This window comes from Perissodus microlepis, chromosome 4, assembly GCF_051167445.1.
Source record: "Perissodus microlepis isolate ML-2025 ecotype Zambia chromosome 4, ASM5116744v1, whole genome shotgun sequence".
NCBI classification, from domain to species: Eukaryota; Metazoa; Chordata; class Actinopteri; order Cichliformes; family Cichlidae; genus Perissodus; species Perissodus microlepis.
The window spans coordinates 4,981,022-5,002,342 of record NC_140464.1 but is presented as its reverse complement, the minus strand read 5'-3'; the positions used below and the strand labels follow the sequence as shown (position 1 = coordinate 5,002,342).

General features: G+C 41.1%; 2 protein-coding genes across 3 annotated transcripts; both read left to right on the top strand.

The window, feature by feature from the left end:
- Positions 1–1,826: 1,826 nt before the first annotated feature.
- Positions 1,827–7,198, top strand: hsd17b14 (hydroxysteroid (17-beta) dehydrogenase 14). Of its 2 annotated transcripts, none has more exons than XM_084925193.1 (9): positions 1,827–2,664; positions 2,925–2,963; positions 3,090–3,187; positions 3,337–3,403; positions 3,515–3,606; positions 4,028–4,132; positions 4,213–4,280; positions 4,975–5,071; positions 6,689–7,198. In XM_084925193.1, the coding sequence occupies exons 1-9, from the start codon at positions 2,646–2,648 to the stop codon at positions 6,833–6,835; spliced, it is 732 nt and encodes a 243-aa protein (XP_084781319.1). In that variant the 5' UTR covers positions 1,827–2,645; the 3' UTR covers positions 6,836–7,198. The 2 variants fall into 2 exon arrangements, with proteins under 2 accessions (XP_084781319.1, XP_084781318.1); XM_084925192.1 differs by having other exon boundaries at positions 1,831–2,826.
- Positions 7,199–7,304: 106 nt separating this feature from the next.
- On the top strand, positions 7,305–19,989 carry bcat2 (branched chain amino-acid transaminase 2, mitochondrial). The gene is made up of 11 exons (XM_084925189.1): positions 7,305–7,490; positions 9,540–9,611; positions 10,059–10,259; positions 10,565–10,675; positions 12,989–13,108; positions 13,235–13,398; positions 16,236–16,378; positions 16,475–16,560; positions 16,957–17,097; positions 17,343–17,417; positions 18,701–19,989. Exons 1-11 carry the CDS (start codon positions 7,473–7,475, stop codon positions 18,740–18,742), a joined length of 1,173 nt encoding a protein of 390 aa, XP_084781315.1. The 5' UTR covers positions 7,305–7,472; the 3' UTR covers positions 18,743–19,989.
- Positions 19,990–21,321: the final 1,332 nt, after the last annotated feature.

Below are 21,321 nucleotides of genomic sequence, written 5' to 3'. Positions count from 1 at the left end.
GTCTTCATTTTTTACATATTTTTCTACTGTTAGACTTTAATGTAACACCAGAAAATGTTACACCTGTACACCCTTCCCTGAACTGACTTCTAGGTTAAATCAAAATGGATTTTAAGATGATTTCATCTGTCTATAATCCATAGACCGTCAGAGAAACTGCTGTCAGCTCCACTTTTCTTAAAACATGCTATACAGTGTGTTTGTTTAGATTGATTTCATACTGCATGCACAAATTCCAAGACATGCTGTTAGTGTAAACCCACCTTAGTTGAACTCCTCCTTTCACCTGCCCTACTGGCAGCTAATGCTTCAGGCTAATGCTTCAAACCCCAGGCGAGTGACCATGACTCTCCTGCTGTTCCTTCACCTCCATGTGCCTTCTGGGCCGACCCATCATCACACCATCCAGGCAACCCCTCCTGATTCTCCCTTGAGTCACATTTAGGAGGGGAGGGGAGGAGATAGAGGGAGCTTCTTCAGGGGCTGCTGTGGTGTTAATCTGCCACCCTGGGTAAAGTTAAAATTGTTAAGCTTGTTTGTAGGTCACTCACTGTCTGCGTTTGCACCCTTACGCTGTCTCTCGCTCTCAGCATGGGAAATGCTGTTAGGCGGAAATTCAATCTTGGACTTGCTCCTTTTCCAAGAGCACGCTGCCTATTCGCCCACTTTTTCTGACCCCAACAAGCCTCCTCGCTCAAAAATGTCAACCTCTTACAACCCTCAGTCTGTCTTAAACATGCTGTGCATTCTTACATACACTTGTAGCCGGATCTGTACCTGAACTAAGAAGTTTAAAAAGGAGAATAAAAAATAAAATAAGGGAGCAATGTTTGCACTGATGAACATGATTTACACTCTAGAATCATACCACAAACATTTGGTTGGTATTTATTTTTTTCCCTCTTTTGCTGTTACAGCTTAGCTATAAATTAAAACTTGCAGGTTACTGTGGTTTGTGCAGAATTATCCACAAATTGGATCAGAGCAGTGATAAATCTGTCATGAAATGTGGCCACACCATTACTCACTTTATGTTAAATATAACATAATATATTTCTGTGGTTATTTTAGACACATCTTAAATTATACACCAAAATATCTCCGAGTCTCTGGGTCTGTGTGCAGGAAGACTTTTCTGAAATGTACTGTTGCCTTCAAATACTTCAAGTAATTTACAGCTTTTAAGTGTTTATTTTCACAGAGGGTTTGTAAAGTTTGCTCTTTGCATTCCAAATCTCCAAATCAAATGTTGATACTTTGAATAAGAGTAGCTGGTGCAGAGGATTGTAGGTCTGAATGTGTGGGGAAACCTGCTGGCTTGTTTACTGCAAGCTGCAGCTGAAGGCACTTGGAGATCCTGGTATTTTTGGCTCACTTTATTAAACTGTGTGAAATGTGCTGAATCCTTTACTGGCATAGTGAGTGGTATGGTGGCATGCAAGCTATGCTCTGTATAAAAAAACATAGATGTAGCTTCCAGGTCTGAAAAGTGAAGCAAATGTGAAGCAGTGTGCCGTAAACTGTATTCTTTGTAATGGCCAGCAGGGGGCTGACGCCACAGGTTGCAGAAAGAAGCCCAATTTAAAAATAATTTGTGAGTTGATGAGTTTATGGCATCAAATGTTAGTTTAACTTTTAAGTTAATAAAGCACTATGTTCCTTAAAATTATTATTATTATTATTATTAATAATAATAATAATAATAATAATAATAATAATAATAATAATACAAACTGATGTCCAAAAATCTGAATCCCTGAAAAAATCAGGAAGTTTAATGATTTCCAAAGGGTTTTTTTAAAACACAAAGTGTTTTACCATGTAAAATGAGGAAATTAGATTAAAGTTCATTTCAGCTTCTACCTTATCCACATGTTTTAAGTCACATGCCCTTCCTGAGCCAACTTCAAAGGTTTAGTGTCTCTGATTTTTTACCTCCAATCGACCCAGCACCCTTTCACATGAATACGTTGACCAGTGAGGCGTGAAAATGAAGAAATGAAATAATTACGTTTAATATTAAGTATACAAAAATGAATACTTTTAACAAAAGGCCAGGTCTCCTTGAACTTTAAGTTGAAGCAGCATTGAGATATTTAATGGCATCTGAGCATTGCAGAGTAAATCAGCTTCCGGCAATGATTCAAAATGTTATAAAGATGGGAGATCTGCTTTATAACCGTTAGAATAATAGCATCAGCAAGTTTAGTGGAAAGCAGGTTCATTATACTGTTAGGTAAAGACACTACAGTATTGGAGAGAGATCCCAAACAATCAGACGATCCCATTCCTGCAAGTGCTTGATAACGGGGAACAGGAAGCTTCCTTTCACTGAACGAAAGTAATCATGTCCAGACTGATGGTTTCTAAGGAAGCTGACATCAGCTTAGGGCGGCTAAGTTAGTGGCACCCAAGCACAGATGTCCAGACACAGTTGAAGTAAAAAGGAAATTATTATAAAAGTTCAAGAACCCTCTCTAGAGCTAGTTTTCTTGTGAATGTATAGATTTCCTACTATCCCTGTCCTCCTGAATGCAGCAAAGCAAACCGCATGATTTTGTGGCACTTTGAACTTTACAAACAAACATGCTGACAGCGGCTGATCGTTTCTGCTGGCGGCGACGACACAGAGGAGTCGTGCTGTGATGACTCCGAGCAGACAAAGTAAGAACTAACCGTTATTAGTCCGCTGTTTGACAGCAGCGCCGCTTTGCGTCACATTTATCATCGTAACCGCAGACAAAATGTCCCTCCGCTACTACAACAAAGTGGCTGTTGTCACAGGAGGATCCAGAGGGATTGGCAGAGGGATTGTCAGAGTGTTTGGTATGAAAATGTCTTTATTTATGCTGGCAGTTTGCGCATGCAGCGAGGAGTGGAGCACTGAACATTTTTGCGTCTTTTTTGTTGTTGTTCTTTTATAGTGGAAAACGGAGCCAAAGTGGCGTTTTGTGGAAGAGAAAGTTAGTAAGGCTGTTTTTATTCTGCTACTTTGTAAAACAGTTACACGATTTCACTTTTGGCAGCATATATGAAAAGAAAAATAATGGGGTGCAGTGTTTTGCGGCATGATCAGACGTGTCTCGTAGGTGCAGCAGGTGAAGCTTTAGAAGCGGAGCTTAACAAGACCGGACCAGGCTCGTGCAAGTTTGTCAGCAGCGACATCTCCAAGGAAGAAGACATAAAGGTGAAGTGCAGCTTTGTGGGTGTATGGTCTGAAATGGAAAGAGTCACATGATCACATGATGATCACATGATGATCTCACTGAACTCAGTGACTCCCGCATTCACTGCGGATGTGTATTTGTCATTTGTTGGTTCCTCTTGTCTCTGCAGAGGCTGATTGCAGTCACAGTGGAGCAGTTTGGTCACATCGACTGCCTGGTCAACAACGCAGGCTGGCGTGAGTCTTTTGTGTGTGTGTTGTTGTTTTTTTTTTTTACTAACAAGGAGACATGACAACAAGGCTGTGTTGCTTACTTTCTGTTTTTGTGTTTGAAATCTTCCTCTTCAGACCCTCCTCATAAACCCACTGACGACACCACAGCAGAGGAGTTCAGAGACTTGTTGAATCTGAACCTCGTCAGCTACTTTTTGGCGTCTAAAGTACGTTTTCACAGCTTTGGGTTAAAATAATTTCTGTCTTCTGTGGTAACAAAGACAGTCCTTAAGGATTAAAGTGATACATTTAAACACTGATGAATGAAATAAATAAAAAATAACTTTATTTTAAAACGACAGTCGGGAAAACAATATAGGAAAAAATGTTTTCAGTGGTCTTAAAAGTACACAAGAATACCCCTAACATGGAATCTACCCTTTCGTTGTGTCTACAGACCACCTGTGATATCACTTTTGAGTTTCCAGGATTTTTGCATTGACTGATTGATTTTAGCCAAAGCCAGTCTGACTAACTAATAACACATAAACCCTTCACACTTTTCATTTCTGTTTGAGCTTTTGGAGTAATCGAAACATTATGTATAGAGGATCTTTGCACAACCTGAAAGTCTCGCTCTCTCTGCAGTATGTGTTACCTTACCTACGAGAGCGCCAAGGAAACATCATCAATGTTTCCAGTCTTGTGGGAACTATTGGTCAGAAAGATGCTGCACCGTATGTTGCCACAAAGGTGAGCTTCTTTCCTCGTTTCCTAAATTTCAGCCCCCTACCCAAAAGAATAGTACTGTAATGTGATATTTTCTCCACAAGGGGGCGATCATTTCCATGACAAAGGCAATGGCAGTGGATGAGAGTCGCTACAATGTGAGAGTCAACTGGTGAGGCAAACTGGCATCTGAAAAAAAAAAATATTATTATTATTATTATATATTTTCAATCTCCAGATTAAATTAATTGGATTTCAATTTAATCACAAGGATAAGATATAAAAATGTGTTATGCTATTAATGAATCGCAGGGGACAGCTTGTGACTAATATATTAAAATACAGTTACTTTTGTGTGCTTTATATAGAGCTAACTAGTCTCATCCAATGGTTCCCAAACTAAGGGTTGGCCACTTTAAATGGTCCCAGTATCAGTCTGGGGGGTTGTGAGATGGTTGATAGGAGCAGAAGTCAGAAAAACGTAATCTGTATTTCTTATTTGGACTTCTCTTCAGTCACTGCTGTCTGTGATAACTGCCACAAACCATAAAGCCCAACTTTCTTATATCAGCCCCCCCCCCCTTTTTTTTAAACTTAATTTCGTAGCCATTGATAAGCTCTGATTCACTATTTGGGCTTTTCTACAGTAGACAGTTCAAAATTACACATTCTGTTCTCATAAATCCACAAGACTAAGATACCAAACAACTATAATTACGCAGTGAAATAAAAAATGGGATTCTGATAAATAAAAAGAAGAATTCCGGTGTGATATAAAAACTGTAGAGATTCTACAAGTATTTCATTTTCCTGTAATCTAATAATGCCTTTCTTTTTCTAATCGGAGTGTCTGGCTTTTGTTGCAGCATTTCACCAGGTAACGTGATGACACCTCTGTGGGAGCAACTAGCAGCACAGACACCAGACACAGCTGCCACCATTAAAATGGGGGAAAATGCTCAGGTACGTTCAGGAAGGTGTTCAGAAGCCGTGCAGATTATGGGGGCTGGTTAGTAGTGAAGAGTTGAGTTATGCAAAGTCATTAATGAAAAGTTATTAAAATGTAATAAAAATGATCCGTGCCATCATCAAATCACAAAGAATCTCCACATTGGATCAGGGCAGCGAACGCCTCTGGTGCTGTTGGTCAGCAGGCTGCTGGTGGAAACTGTGCTACTGTTGCCTGAAAACAATGGAAGATGGAGAGGAGGAAGGTGTGTTAGGAGGCAGCGTGAGCGAGGAAAAGGCAGGAGTGTGGAGGTCAGAGATAGGGGCTTAATGTGAGGAGCTAGCTGATATGAAGGAGAGAAGGAAGGCGGATATTTTTCAGAGCAAGTGTCTGACAGAGATGAGAGTCTGCAAGGTGGTGTCATGGGAGATTGTAGCTAGGCAGCATGAGATAGAGACGAGGATCAAATGGTGGAAGTTGAAAAAGGAAAAATGTAAAGAATTCAGAGAGGAATGTCGACAGCTCTGGCTGGTAGGGAAGTTACCAGATGATGGGGAAGGCTGAAGTGATGAGGGAATGAAAACAAGGACACTTGGGAGAGGAATGAGAAAGTATTGGAAAGTGTTCAAAGAGTTTGGCAAAGAAAAAGCGGGATAGTCAAGAAGATGAAGACAGCTGATAGGAGTACTTGGAGGCTAGGTGTACAGCAAACACAGGTGGCAAAGGAGGAAAGGGCTTTTAGTGAGTTGTATGTGAGGCAGGACACTAAGGAAGGAAACTTTTATCGGTTCGCTAGGCAGAAAGATTGAGCTTGAAAGCCGAAAGTGCAACAGGACAGAGAGTGGAAGTTGCTAAGATTTTTCACCGGGAATTACCAGGATGGACATTATTAGAAATGAATACATCAGAGGGACAACTCAAAGTCTGAGAGGCAAGGCTGAGATGGTTTGGACATGCCCATAAGTGGAACACTGGATATACTGGAAAAAGCAAAACTAAACTGCCACACACTGGAATCTCTCTGTCAGGCAGTCAGCATCGACGCCTTCAGTCTTGGATCGCAGCTGAACGAGTTTGTGGAACAGGCTGCATTTTTTCCATTAGAGGTTTCCTTTGATTCAGGCAAGAAAAGCTGTTTGAAGCTGACGCAATACAAGAGGAGAAACTAGACAGTCACCTCCTTTTAGTTCCGCATTTATAGAAAAAGAGTGAAAGACAAATTTGTTTCAGTTCTTTAAGTGTTGTTGTTGTTTACATGTTGTTTACATCAGGATCTGTCATTTTCACACTTTTATTACGCCTGTTATCTAAATAATGGAGGATAGGAGACCCTCTGTTAAGCCTCTGTTAAGCCTCTGTCGCATTAGGAAGTTTGTAGTTTTCCCTGTTCATGAGTTGAGAAAGCTGAAATTATGAAATCTCCAGTTTTTTGGGGGGAGGGGGGGTTGCATGGGAAGTCGTACAGGAGTTTTTTGAAAAGCTTCTCCTTCTTGGCAAATACTTGTGAGCTAGGCAGCAACAGTTGGAACAGCTGCAGGCCTGTAGAAGCACAAAAACAAAAGGAATTTACCCAGTGCACCCAGAAATACGCAGTCTAGGACTGAGAAGTGACACACTTTCTTCTCCAACAGCTCATGGGTCGAATGGGGACTGAGGCTGAGTGTGGACTGGCTGCTTTATATCTCGCTGCCGAGGCCACTTTCTGCACCGGGATTGACCTACTGCTCAGTGGAGGAGCTGAACTGAACTACGGCTTCAAGAGTCAGATCCAGTCCTAACAATCCTGAGTGTCCTTGTGGCAGAGATATGTGCAAATGTGCTGGTTACATGACTAAAATGAATACTAAATAATTTTGGATATAAGGAAAGCAATTATATTAATTGATTTCAACTAGTTTGGTGCTTGAAGTTGAAAATTTAAAGCTTAGAATTTTGGCATCCTAACTTTGTAACTGGACCTGAACCACTCCCCTATGATTAGCCAATCAGCACTAGCCTCTCTGACCTATAATAACCTGCTTTTGCCTACCCCAATCAGAGGTTTGTTTGTTTTTTCTTTTTTTCTCTTCCCTCATGCTTCCAAGGACTTCCTGAATGAGACTGCTGGCCAATAAAACCGGTCACTACAACTGCAGAGCTAATTATTACATTGATTTGGGTTTTTTTTGTAATACACTAACATCGTTGTGTCATTATTCTGAGACGTGTAATTTTTTCTGAATTATTAAACTGGTAGAAAAGTTGAATAGAAGATCCTGAATATTTCAAAGTTGGCACACGCTGCTCGTATCCTGACGCTTCTGGGTTCAGGGAGAACAAGAAGGTCTCGTATTTCAAAGCGGAACGCAAGCTGACTTGGAGCGTTTGTTTCCACACGGACTAACAAAGTTGTTTATCGTCACTGGCGTAGCGGAGATGGCAGCCCTCCGGACGGTGAGTCGATTGAGTGTCTGTGTGCTGTTTATTACCAGGTTGCTGTGATGTTGTGGGTAAATGATTAACCTGAATGGGCGGTAAGGTGGCCGGTAATCATTAAAGAAGATAAGAGGCCAGTAAAACATCCTGGCCCACTGCTACTGGAGAATTCGGCGCGAGCGCGGAGCGTGGCAAAATTGTACAGCATGGAAAAGACCCAACTCAATGCAGAAATGTGGAGATTTTATGTCTTCTGCTTATGGTCAAAATAAAAACACTCCAAAAACACTAAGAAGATGAGATTATTAATCTTAAAGGTGGTTAACAAATTCGGCTCACTTAGAGACGAAAAAATTGTATGTTTTTTGGGATCATTTGTTTCTGCTTAGGAACTTTGAGGTTTTCATGCGTGACGTCGTGTTTTTGGTCAGTCTGTCTTGTGCGTCGACTTAAATATTAAAGGGCTTTTAGTTGATGCACATTTACAGAAAATGCAAAGTGTCTGTGTACATTGCTACCACGTTATTACTCTTGTGTTTTACATGTAGAATGAATAGAATAAGTTACTTTCCTGCTGTATTAAATGCCACAATTGAATGCAAGAAACTAAATGTTGTTTTGGGAAATAGGGATATATTTCATTCATCAGGTTTGTGTGTGGCAAAAATCAACTCGGGAAAAAATATATAGCTAAGCTCTCATTGTGCAATAAAGACAAAATCTTGCATCATCTTTCCGCCAAAATGCTTCCCTGGGCTCCATTGTGCAGAAATTATGGACACGAGGTGATAATTAAATTGTCTGTCTGTAATGTCAGTGGTTTAGCTCTTTGACCTTCAAACATGCCAGAACTGGCCTGTCAGGTGAGCTGCCCTGTGGCCCTTTATCAACGCCAGCTGTCATCTACCAAATATTGGAATTTGATTTTAAACTACTTTAAATGTTGTTTCAATTGTATGCATACAATTAACAGGCCAGTACTTATTAGTTTGGTAAAGTTAAAACCATTTAGAAGCACAACCTGGATGTTTTAGCCCTGTATCCATTCTGCTTTTTTAAATATTTAACTATTTTTCCAAATGTTTCTACTGTTTAACATTGTTGTTATTGTTAGAAAGAATCTAGTCGTGTATATTAATTATTTACCCAATATTTAACTGATATTTAATCATTTATTTCAACACACTTGTTAACTTTAAACGCAATCATTTACTAACTGGTCAACTTTTTCCTAGTCATGATTTAGCAGTCAAATTGTAATTTCTGTTTTCTTTCTTCCCCGAACTTGTCAGGCTAATTATTTCCATTTAGTCTATGGAAGCTGTAGATGTACTCCCAGTGGTTCAATTACTCAGGGCTCCAAATTGCTGCTTCATACCACAGAGGGGCATTTGTGTGATGACTATATATGAAAGACTCTGTGCTGTTTAGTTGGCAAAATTAAAATCAGTTAAAATATGGGAAACCCAGCACCATATTAAGAAAGGTAAACTAAAATGTGAAATTTCAAGACATTAATTAGAAGATTGCTTCCATAAGTATTAAACTGCCAGGACAGTTGATCTTAATACGGGTTAAATAAGTAAAAGTATAATATCCCATCCTGTCTTACCCCAGGGCTGAATTACCTTTAGATTTCTCATGTTACCTTGCCTGAACTCCAAGTATGAATGCCAAGATCTACAAAGCCAGTTAAGGAGTGGAACTGATAATTTATGTACCTAAACTAATGATATGTTTTTATGAAATAAGCTTTTATGGTTGGCTGTTTCTATCTTCTTATTTTGAACCCCTTTGTTGCCCACATAATATCATTCTGCGGAGAGCACCCCGCACATGTGATCTGATTCTATTTACAGCTCTTTGGTGCTGAGTCACACACACACCCCTCAGAAAAAAAAACAATATTGCACATAGTCTTCCTGTGTGTTCCCAAACGTGGATCAATGATTGTCACCTGGAAATCAGAGCTTAAACTGTTATCTGTTAACATTTTGAAACTTTTTGATGGGTATTTAAAGAATGCTGCCACATCTCGCAAAGAGTTTCATCATGCTTTCCTTGCAGGCACTCCATGGACGACCTCTTCAGACTTTCCCCTTTTCCTTTGGCTCGCTGCGGTTCGCCAGCTCCTTTAAGGTAATGAGGAAAACGTTAACATTTTCTTTTTTCACCAGGTGAGACCTTGAATTACAGTCTGGCGAGCCTGTGAATGGCTGGTTTGGTATGGAGAACATGATGGTAACAGAAAGAAGAAAGTAACTTTCATTAGAGGGATTTGTTTCTTTAACTTGGTCGAGTTGCTTTTTATTTACAGTTTCTTTCCTTTTCTGTGTCCCCCTCACTCTGTGCCTGTTGTAATTATTTAATTCAGTTTAATTTAACCTGTTTAATTGTGTCCAAGTGATCTGTTAAACCTTACCTGACTATGTTTAACCACCACCAATTGTCCCTTTGAGCATGCTGTGTCAATAACAGCAATTTAAAAAAACAATCACTGTTTTCGTCGCCTGCTCTGCTCTTGTCCGTCTCCTTCCTTCTTTTTTCTCCACCCGTGTCCGGCTCGCCTGTCCGTCTCCATCTCAGGCAGCAGGTCTCACCATTGAACGCAACACAGAATGCAAGCCGAAGCCCGAGCCCTCCACGCTGCTCTTCGGCAAACAATTCTCTGACCACATGTTGACTATCAACTGGTCGGAGAAGGGCGGCTGGGAATCTCCTCAGATCAAACCTTTCCAGAATCTGTCGCTGCATCCAGCTAGCTCTGCCCTGCACTACTCCATAGAGGTAAAGAGCACTCTGCCAACGTGCAGTACATAAACATGCATGATATTTTCACTGGGTGCAGCACCCTCTGCTGTAGTGTAACATATAAGTGAGCCAGTAGACCAGGAACTTGTAATAACAGCCAATGGCTGACACATATTGGCCAATGAAATGGTTAGGTATTGTCCTCTCACCTGATAATTTGATGAATATCAGTGCCCGAATGGGCTTAAAGTCGCCATAACCATTCAGTAAAAGGGAAACACTGCCACATTCATCTATACCTACATAGTAACTAACAAGTTATTTGTTTCTACCTTCTCCAGCTGTTTGAAGGCATGAAGGCGTACCGTGGCGTCGACAACCACATCCGTCTGTTCAGACCCATGCTGAACATGGAGAGGATGCATCGCAGTGCAGACAGGAGCAGCCTTCCTGTGAGTTTGCACACCATCAGAAACCTTGACCCTAATATATCATAGACTGTATATAAAAGATGGATACCATCCATTGATTTTCAGGATACTCTTTCCAGATCAACAGGTTATGAACATGCTAACCTTTGCTGTAAATGTGGGTACTTAAGGTGTCTGGTTGTTTTCTTGGTGGTTCTATTTTTTTATCCCTGGAGGCTGCTCTTTGCAATATATATTGATATCAGTATTTTGTTTGTCCTTTACACAGTATATCATTTTAATCAGAGTGGAAACGCCTCAGAAAAGCGATTTTAGACCATCATGAGACACTGAGGCCTTATTCAGAGAGACTGTGGCGCAGCATGACAAAGCGCTGCTCATTCTTTGAAGCCAGTCAGCGCAGTGAGGCTGCTGAGCACATGGACGGCTCTGGCAAAAACACACAGCGTGGTCTGGCAGAAAAGTTGATCCAGACTTTTTTAATCCTTCATCTGGCAGCAAGTCAAGTGTCACGTTTGCTCAAAGCAAAGCCACATTTCTGCCCAAGATAAAAGATCAGGTTGCATCATGTGTAGTGGTCACGTCCCTGAGTTTTAATGCCTTAGCCGTGTTGTTGCTCAACTCTTAAAACCTGTCGAATCTGGCACACTGCCGAGCATTGATGAGCATTTTCTCTTCATTCCAAAAATGTCAGTTACACTTGAGGAAGTGAAACTGGTAAAATATATATTACAACACTGCAACCAGATTTGTGGGAGGGGTTGGATTAAACCTCATTAGGGAGATGCCAAAAATTCCTCTATGCAGGAAGAATGCTGGTCATTCATTCTTTGGAGTGGAAAAACTCCATGATTCAAACTGGACTTGGGTCTCATCGCCTTTATGAGCTTTAACCTCACCCTGTGTTGCTTTATCTCAGTGCTGCTGTTGGTCTAAATGTGCTGTCGATGCTAATTCTTTAGCAAGGATCTAAAAAGCTCAAACTTGAGCTTTGGGCTCATGAGTTACATGTAACAGAGTTTAGAGAAAACTACATTTGGCTGCTCCCTTGCCTTACACTCACTACACTAGGGAGATGTGCATGTTTGATCTGGCAGGGTTTTAACCCGCCTGACGCAACGCCAAAGGGGATTTGCGTCTACGCTGGAAACGAACTAAAGCTTTCCACCACCACACAGGAATAGGTTATCTTTACAGTTTCACAAACAGGCTTTTTACACACCCTCCTGATGTCCTGGTACCAGAGTTCAAACCTCAATCAAACTATTACCCTGCGCCACACCAAAGAATGAAAACACCGAAATAAGATGTGCTTAATATAAATATATATATATATATATATATATATATATACACACACATATACATACACACACATACATATACACATACATATATGTATGTATATATGTGTGTGTGTGTATTTGGAAGAGTCTTGAAAGTGTCACACTATCTAAAGCCTTCTGGAGAACAAGACTTCTGTTTGTCTTTCTGTTCTGCCTCCAAAAAGGCCTCAAGGAGAGCCTGGCTGCTGTTAGAAGTAAAGACAAACAGGGAGGATCGTAGATACTGAACATGTGGGCTCGGCTGTTTTCCTATTTATGCTTTATTCTTTTACAATAAATGTTTATGCCCTCTAGAATCCATCACTGACACGTCATGAATAAATTAATCTAGAGAATTATAATGTTAATTTGTGACACTCGTTTAATTTTTGTGTTGAAAAGATTTTACTCCATGTGTATTTCTCCAAAGATAGGATATTCTTGTGTTACTGCAGCCAAAAAATTAAGTACAGCTTATAATAAAGTAGAATACAGCAATAAAATATAAGAAAATTTGGGTAAAAAAATATGCAAAAGAAGAAAGACTCTCAGTAAATAAAAATCTAAATAAAATGCAGTCACATGCTTTGTAAAATGTTGACTACATAAAGGATAAATAATAAAGGATCATTACATTTAATCTAATCTACATTTAAATTTGGTCATTCCAGCACCAGCAAATGTCAGCATTAAAGAAGCTCAGTGTGATAGAGTGCAGGGTGAAAATGTACTGAATGATGACATGAGAGAACAGGTAATTCTCTACTAGACAGATAAGATGGCTTATAAAGTTAGTGTGTGAGGTAATGACAGCGATCAGTATCTGTCCTCGTGGCTGCCAAGACGAAACCGTCTGTCGGAGAAAGTAAGTAGTGCAGAGAGCGCGGGAGTAGACGGATAAGAGTTTGTAAGCGACCTCCTCTCCACCACAGCCAGAGTCATTTGGATGATATTATATTAGCCAGATTAATGGTGAAAGCTTACTGTTGAATGTCTTTTCCCTGTGCAGCTGTTTGATAAAGGGGAACTGCTGGAGTGCATCAAGAAGCTGGTGGAGATCGACCAGGAGTGGGTCCCCTACTCCCAGGATGCCAGCCTCTATATCAGACCCACTTACATTGGAACCGAGGTGAGCTTTAGTTTCACTAAAAGGCCTGTGCAGGTTCCACGTCAGCCAGGTTAATTAAATCAGGATGTGCTTGAAATGTCCTCCCCATTAACAGTTTCCTCTTGTCTTCTCTTACCTCACATCCAGCCGTCTCTTGGCGTGTCTCGTCCAGGAAAAGCTATGATCTTCGTCATCATTGGCCCAGTCGGGCCGTACTTTTCAACGGGGTCCTTCAACCCAGTGTCCCTGCTGGCAGACCCTGCGTTTGTGAGAGCTTGGAAAGGAGGTGTTGGGGCCTACAAGATGGGAGGGTAAGTTTTTACCCTTAAGTGTGCATTTGGTGTCTGTCTTGCTGTGGTTATGAGTCGATTTTGTGCATAAAAAGAACAATTCAACACAATTGAGTTTGAAGGACTTCTGAGAGAAACCGGTAAACAAAGTTGAAACTAATTTACTGACGATATGGAACCCGAACAAGCAGAAAGAAGTATAAAAAAAACAGTATAAAATACATTTTTAAAAAGTATTTTAAAAAATCTGAGGTAGTTTACCAGCTTCACGGCTCTGTAATGTTCAGGTGGGCTTTCTGCAGTGCTCCACACCACAGCTGTGTTTTCATTCAGCAGTGGATCTGGATGGAGCCCAGCTGTGCAGATTATTCACTTTCCTGGTGGAGATGAGAAAGCCGGCCTGAGTGTCAAAAAGGAAAGAGCTTGTGTGATATTTTAGGTGGTGTATTTGCATTAAAATCAGCCTTAAAATATTCAGCATTAACCGTACAATGGCTACTGCTGGTACATTAATGGTCTGGACCATCACCTGTGCTTTTGAAAACATCTGCAGTTAGGTCAAAAATAATCACGTGACTGAGGAGACAAATCGGCGTTCCTATAATCTTCCCTGATTCCATGCAGCCTGTAATCACAGCCCTGCTTCCACATGACTCTGCTGTCCTACATCAGCACCTGCTCGGCTCCGGCGTGATTACGTAACACCGCTGAACACCCACTCGATTCGCTAAGCCAACAAATCTCTCCTCCATCAACGTGGAGTAAACACTTCAGCTGTCGGGCCTGATTTAGCAGCAGTAGTCACATGACTCCAGTGGAGCTGAGAGTAATTCGGTGGGCTTACGTTGTTTGTTATCTCTGCTAAGGAGTTTATTTTATTGGTTACTTTTTAGTACAAGATATGGCAAAATTTAACTTATATCTTCACATATTCATATCAAACTGAAATAAGAAACACTGTGAAATATCATCTCAGTGCTCTGAAGAAAATATCAGAAACTAATCCAGATCCAGGTTTCCTTTTAGATGCCAGGACTCACTTCATGCATGGTCTGAAGGGAATTTTCAGCCTAGCTGGAGGTTTCTAGTCTGTGTAGATTAAGAGCTTTGCAGTCTTGCTTAGCTGATTGTTTAAATGTTATTGTGCATTTACTGGTACAGAAAGTAGAGCCTGATTGATGCTGATGTTTTAGATATGATCACTAAAGCCAGAGCACATCAGTCGAGCAGTGTAGTTGGAACTGGACTTTGATTTTTTTTATACTAGACAAGCAGATAAAATCCTTTATTAAAGCTATTTGTTTTTATCATTTGAGGCTTTTATCCAGAATCAAATCCATTTTATCTTTGAAAATTTGTGAATGTCTCATTCATGCTTTCATCACAACGTGTCTGCACTGCTGCTTGAAGGCGTTTCACCTCTCGTTTGAGACGTTTCCTCAGTTCTAAGACGAAAGGTGAAGAATTCAGGGAGTTTTCACTTAAAAGGGTTGTTGACCCACTATTGATTGTTTACATCACCACATGAGGTGTGAAAAAAGCTTGTGGGTCATTATCAGCAGAGGTTACAGGTGAAACCGTTGTGAGACCTTTCCTCACCCTATCATGTGACCCACTGAGATAAAGAGGAGATAAGGATGGCAGACAGTCGATGCCCTAAGCCCTCCCCCTCTGTTCGAAGAAGGTCGTTCACAGTGGGCATAGATGGCTTCTTTCACTCTTCTTTCAAACCATCTGTGTTCTTGGTCCAAAATGTGAACGTTTGCATCCTCGAAAGAGTGACCTTTGACCTTTAGATGCATATGTACAGCTGAGTCTCGTCCCATCGAGGTGGCTCTTCTATGTTGTGCCATGCGTTTATGGAGTGGCTGTTTAGTTTCTCCAGCGTAGATGTCTGAGGGACTCCTCGCTGCGCTGCACACCATACACTGTTTTGAACTCATGGAGACATATTTGAAAGCACAGAGCTACAACTCTGCTACGTCAGTCGAGCCGGTTTGCATTTCTGCATTCCTGACATTAAAGCAGAATATCACAGAGGGCTGTACTTCCGGGTCTCTGTATCCTTCACTCGAAGCTAATGCAGCTTGAACTTAGTGACGCTCAGAAAGAGCTGGCAGCCGAGCACAAGTCAAGGCTGGGTTTTTAACACCATTGTTTATTGTTGTCAATCTAGAAATGATTGCGATTCTGTGGTTCTCACGATGTTCCTTCTAACAGTCGGGATATTAACAAGATGCTTCCTCGTCAGCACAAACACCTTTTCTTTGGGTGCTGGTCTGGTGCACAACAACGGTTGCTCTGTCATCGTTCTTTGGACTGAAAACCTGACATGTCACTGTGTCCTCCTCACTTCTTGAAATTAATTATTGTTGGATTGTGTGACTTTACTTTGGTTACAGGTTGTGATCTTGGCGGTGTAAGGCTTTTAATTGATGACTAAATATGTTATTTAAATGAAAAACAAGGAGAGGACATGTGGTAATACTCTTGTGTTCATTTCAGTCTCTGTGGAGGATGTTGTGGAGGTTTATTTGTAAATCACCGGTGCTACATGTTGGCACTGATGTCTGACCCGTCTTGTCGACATCAGCGATTTTCATTTATTATTTGCATGTTGTATCTTGCTTCTTACCTGCGTGCCTCCTGCCATGCAATACACCTGCACGAGTCATCCTCAGAATAGCCCCATTCATAGATGTATGGCCCCACTACCACTGACTGCCACCTGGTGTGCAAAACATGCATTACACCAAAACAAATGCAAACAAGAAATGTGTCTTTATATTATGTTTTTCAGTCCAAGCCGCTCTGTTCATATGTAATAAATCAGGCTGTCTGTCTTAACTTCTTTCCAGTAACTACGGCCCCACAATAGCGGTGCAGAACGAGGCAGTGAAGCGAGGCTGTCAGCAGGTCCTCTGGCTGCATGGACAAGATGAGGAGATCACAGAGGTCGGCACCATGAACCTCTTTATCTACTGGACCAATGAGAAAGGAGGTCAGATTCTTTTAGTTCATATTTGGTTTTTTTTAATTTTTTTATTGTTCACACAGTTTAAAACTGCTCTTGTGAATTTTTCGTCTGTGGATGCAGAGAAAGAGCTGGTGACCCCGCCGCTGGATGGCATTATTCTCCCAGGAGTGACCAGACAGTCACTGCTGGACCTGGGAAGATCCTGGGTAAGAGACCGCTGTTAGGTCAACAAGACAGCTGCCTGAGCCCCGCCCACACTGAAAGTCCAGCACAGACGCAGGATAAGCAGAAATAGAACAAAAGGAGTCTCATTTTTAGTCTGAGTCTTTGTTATTTTGTAGCATCCCAGTGCTTGCTAGCATTTCCCAGCATGATGTTCAGTGGTGTCATTTTTTGCAGACGAACGTTTCCTAGTTTCAGAAATTGTCTTGAACAAATTATTTCGGTTGGTCGGGCTTCTCCGGGTTGCCAGGTGGGAATTTAATGAGGCATTCCAGCTGAAAGATTACGATTGGGGTTTCCAACTTCTACCTTTTGAATGGAGTGCAGCAATAAAAAATAAATAAAATAAAATAAATTCTATCTTTGTGTGTTTCTGTCAGGGAGAGTTTAAAGTCACGGAGCGGACCATGGGCATGAAGGAGCTGCTTGGAGCTCTGGATGCCGGGCGAGTCCTGGAGGTGTTTGGTGCAGGGACGGCCTGCGTCGTCTGCCCCGTCGGCAGCCTCCTCTACAAAGGAAAGGTGGGAGTTCATCTCCTGGTTCTGATGCTGCTTATTTTTCATGAGTAATAGTGATGTTGCTGGGTTTCCTGTGGCCCATTATCAAACATGAATATTTAAATTTTCTGCTTTGCTGAGTCATCAGGCAACATTTGTGGACAAATAATCATGTGGAAAGTGTTCATTTTTAAATATTCATGTTTGACGGTGTGAGGAATCCATGGAAATCACCAATAACATCAATATTTCCTTCTGTTTTCTCTCAGACGTACCAGATCCCCACCATGCAGAACGGTCCAGATCTGGCCAAAAGGTTCTACAAAGAGCTTACTGATATTCAGGTAAGAGCGTCACCACATTTATATCCCAAATCTAAATATTAGGCACTTAGAGCAGCGGTCCCCAACCTTTTTTGTGCCACGGACCAGTTTATGCCCGACAATATTTTCATGGACCGCCCTTTAAGGTGTCGCGGATAAATACAACAAAATAAAACTAGTACCGGTACCGAAAAAAAGAAAATTTATTCATAACACACGTGAAAAGAGCAAGGAAAACCGAGTAAATGATAAAAACGATAACAAAATAACGCTGAAAACTGATAAAAACCCTGAAAACTATACATGTCACACCTGAGCCTCAACTCTCGCGGCCCGGTACCAAACGACTCACGTACCGGTCCGAGGCCCGGGGGTTGGGGACCGCTGACTTAGAGCATCTTTAAAGTGATCAAGGGAACTTGAATGCTGCTGCTTCCAAGTGGCAGCAAGAGGGAACTGAAAAATACAGGGTCCAGATTCCTAAAGTGTATCCACAGAAGGCAGAAATGTGTAGTATTTTCATTAGACCTCTTCTGCACACTGTTCTCTTTTAGCAAGATATGCGCACAGATGTGCAGAATTATTAGGCATCAGATTAAATTTAGTGTATGTAAACAGAACCAAAACTCCAAACGTGTGCATGCTGGGTCACAAGAAGCTATTGTCTATGCATACTCTCTCACCCACAGACAGAATAGAAGATGGACGTAGCCACTGTGGCATTTGAGCAGTGAGCATATTATAGATAACTCTCCTTTTAGTCGTAGAAGGACCACTGTTTACAAAAGACTTCAGGTTCTATTAAATATTTAACTAGAACCCGAGCCTATGAAGTCACTGAGATCACCGAGCAAGGACGATCAAATTCCCATAAACATAAACTCTTTGCAGCCAGAGACGTCGCCCCCTGCTGGCCATTAAAAAGAACTCTGGCTTAAAGCTCTTCTGCACTGGCTACACTCTTTAGGCCTCAGAGCTGTGCCCATTTAGTTTATGTGAGGGAAAGACGCAAAACACACCCATGCATGTTTTGTTTTTCTTTAACACATCCGACCTTGATGTCGATCAGTCCGACAGATATTCTTCGTTCTCAGATCAATAATCAGTAAAACATGATATTGAAAAAGTATTTATTTATGACTTGTTTTATGACAGTCTGCTATTGGAATAACAGCACTTGTTGCAGGCCTAGCTTATCCTGTGACTTTCTATATGTGAATTCATTTTTTATTTCACACCCACATTTCCTTCCTCTGTATTTATTTGTTTCCCTCTCTTCTTTTGCTTCCTTGTGTTTCCTGCAGTACGGACGCACACCAAGTGAATGGGCTCCACTGGTTGTTTAAACAGCTACTTTGCACATGCCGGTTGTATCAACAGTTAATCCGCTAATTTCAGTTCGGGACAACCAACAGCGACCCATCCCCTCCCCCCACACCCACCGCACTCCTTTCATCCAATGAATGCACTCCTGCTTCGTCACTCGGGGACACCGACGCCTCTCTCTTCCTGTCTTTTTGGACGCCTTTCACGGATGTTACTGTCTCAGAAAACCATTTGGTGGTTTGAATGCAGCAATACTAACGGCGACGTTTGCCGATATCAAGTCCGAAGAAAATTTTAATTGTTGGAGGGGAAAAAAAAGTGATTTTAAATATTAACATGATTTATCTTCACAGCATTAATGCAGGCTAAACTTCACTCAGATGCTCGTACTTTCATTTTAATCAGCCCAGCATTAACAAACAGGCACAAAGTTTGACATGTTTCAGGTGTCGTAGTCACAAGCTACAGGTTTGTATTTGGTGTTTAAGACTTTGATAGTTACTGTTACTCATCAACAAATGAATTAAGGTGAATGTCACAACAGCAGTTGATATTAGCTCGTGGTATTTAACCTAAAACCTTTAACTGTTACACGTGAGTAGCCAAAACTGGAATAGCCAACCTTGTAAGGATGTGTTATTTCTTATTGTCGTGTACTTGGCGAACTGATCTGTAATTTTCCATGGGGCCACGTCGCTTGGACACCAGAGTTTGCACTGAGCTTAGTTGTAACATCTGTGTGTGACTCGGCCTTTTAGAAAATAATCATGAGTGGGTTTTAATGTTTGTTGGTTTTATTTGTAAAGACTTTGACAGCACAAAAAAAGATTTGAGCAAGCAGCAGCACGCACAAACAGAAGGACTGCTGAACGCCGACACGCTGCAGACGAGAGAGACTGTTAGATGCTGCACTCCTGAAAAATACTGTACGGTAGCAAATAGACTTGTTATTTTAGAGGGTTTTAAATTATAATTTTCCTCCTCGTTGTGATGTGAAATTCAGCCGACTGTCTTCCAGAGTACTTGACTGTGTCACCATGTGTTTAGCTGTGACTTTCTCTGCTATATTTGTACACGCTGTAAGTCTCCTCTGTCCAAGTGCCTGATCTGTCTGTCAGCTTCTTCTTCATCTGTCCATTTAAAGCTGCTGATTTTGTCTTTAGGGGATGTAGCTGGATATGTAAAGCAATATCTGTTTTGTTTTTTAAATGTGCTGTTAGCTTTATTTGGCTGTTTTTGTTTTTACAATAAAGCCAGGTTGAGTTCAGTGGGTCCTTTTTGTTTGTTTGTTTGTTTTTTTAATCATCTGTATTTAAATTTAGCATTTGATTAAAAGTTCTTCTAGATGATATTAATAATAATCATTTAATCAGTGTTTTGGTGATGAATTCATGATTTAAGTTTTGTGGTGTGACTGAAGGAACCATTAGAAGATGGGTACAATGTGGTGAGCAGCAATACTCAGGCTGTGGCGATCAAACAGAGATGCAATCCCTCACACTTACAGCACCATCAGCAGCCTTAACAAGCAGTTGAATGTGTGCACCTGATAAAGTGGCTGGTGAATGTCTGTCATGTTATTGTGCAAAACCTTTGCGTTCTGTAAGACAAAAACAGTTGGAACAATTCTAACAAGCTTGAAAGTCAATGTTTGCTGTGACCGTCTTTATTCCTCAACACATCCTGAACTGTCGTAGGTGCGCGTTCTTGTGATTTCTTTAAGTAGTCTTCAGGATTAATTCTTCAGGCTTGTGGAAGGACATTCAGACCTCTGCAAGTTGTTCCATCCTGTCAAGATGATCTCATACTTCTTCAATACTGTTGAGGTCCAGACTCTGAGGAGGTCAAACCCTGATGCTTTCCAGATGGATCAAAACGTGGTACTTTTCTGTGTTTGTAATTCCATCAATTTTGACAAAATCTCCAAGACCACAGGCTGAAACCACGACAGAGGCTCCATTGTGTTTACAGATGGCTGTAGACGCTTGCTGTCGTACGTCTATTGTGCCTCGTCTGTAAATACTGACAAAGATTAAACCAAATATTTAAAATTTGGATTCTTCACTCCATCAGATCTTTTGCCACAGATTTTCAGTCCAGTTCTTGTGTAATTTGGCATATCTCTGACTTTTCGCCCACTTTCCTTAAGAATAGCCTCTTCACAGCTGCTCATCTACAAGACGTTTGTGTCGAGGCTTCAGTGAGCAGTAGATGGACCGGCTGAAGGTCCAGATCTCTCAGGTCTTCTGCCAAGTCTTTGCTGGATTGTCTTTTTCCCTTAAAACATGGCATCTGCTGTCAGGGTTTTTTAATTTTGTTTTTCCCCTCCACTTTTTTTAGTTTGTAATTTTAAGGACAGACTGCATGCACACCATGTTTTCAGCTAACAACTCTGGGAAATCCTTGTTGGTGCAAAATTACAATTTCGTGCTTGTCAGTTATCTTTGGCATCTTTTGTGGTTGATCTGAAAAAATGGGAACAAATTACTGTTTATGTGACAGGCTGCTAGTAACAAAGTGCCTAAAGACACAGTGTGAAACTGGCTTTATACGTTGCCTTTTTATCTTTGATTAATTTAATTGGTCAGGGTTATCTGTC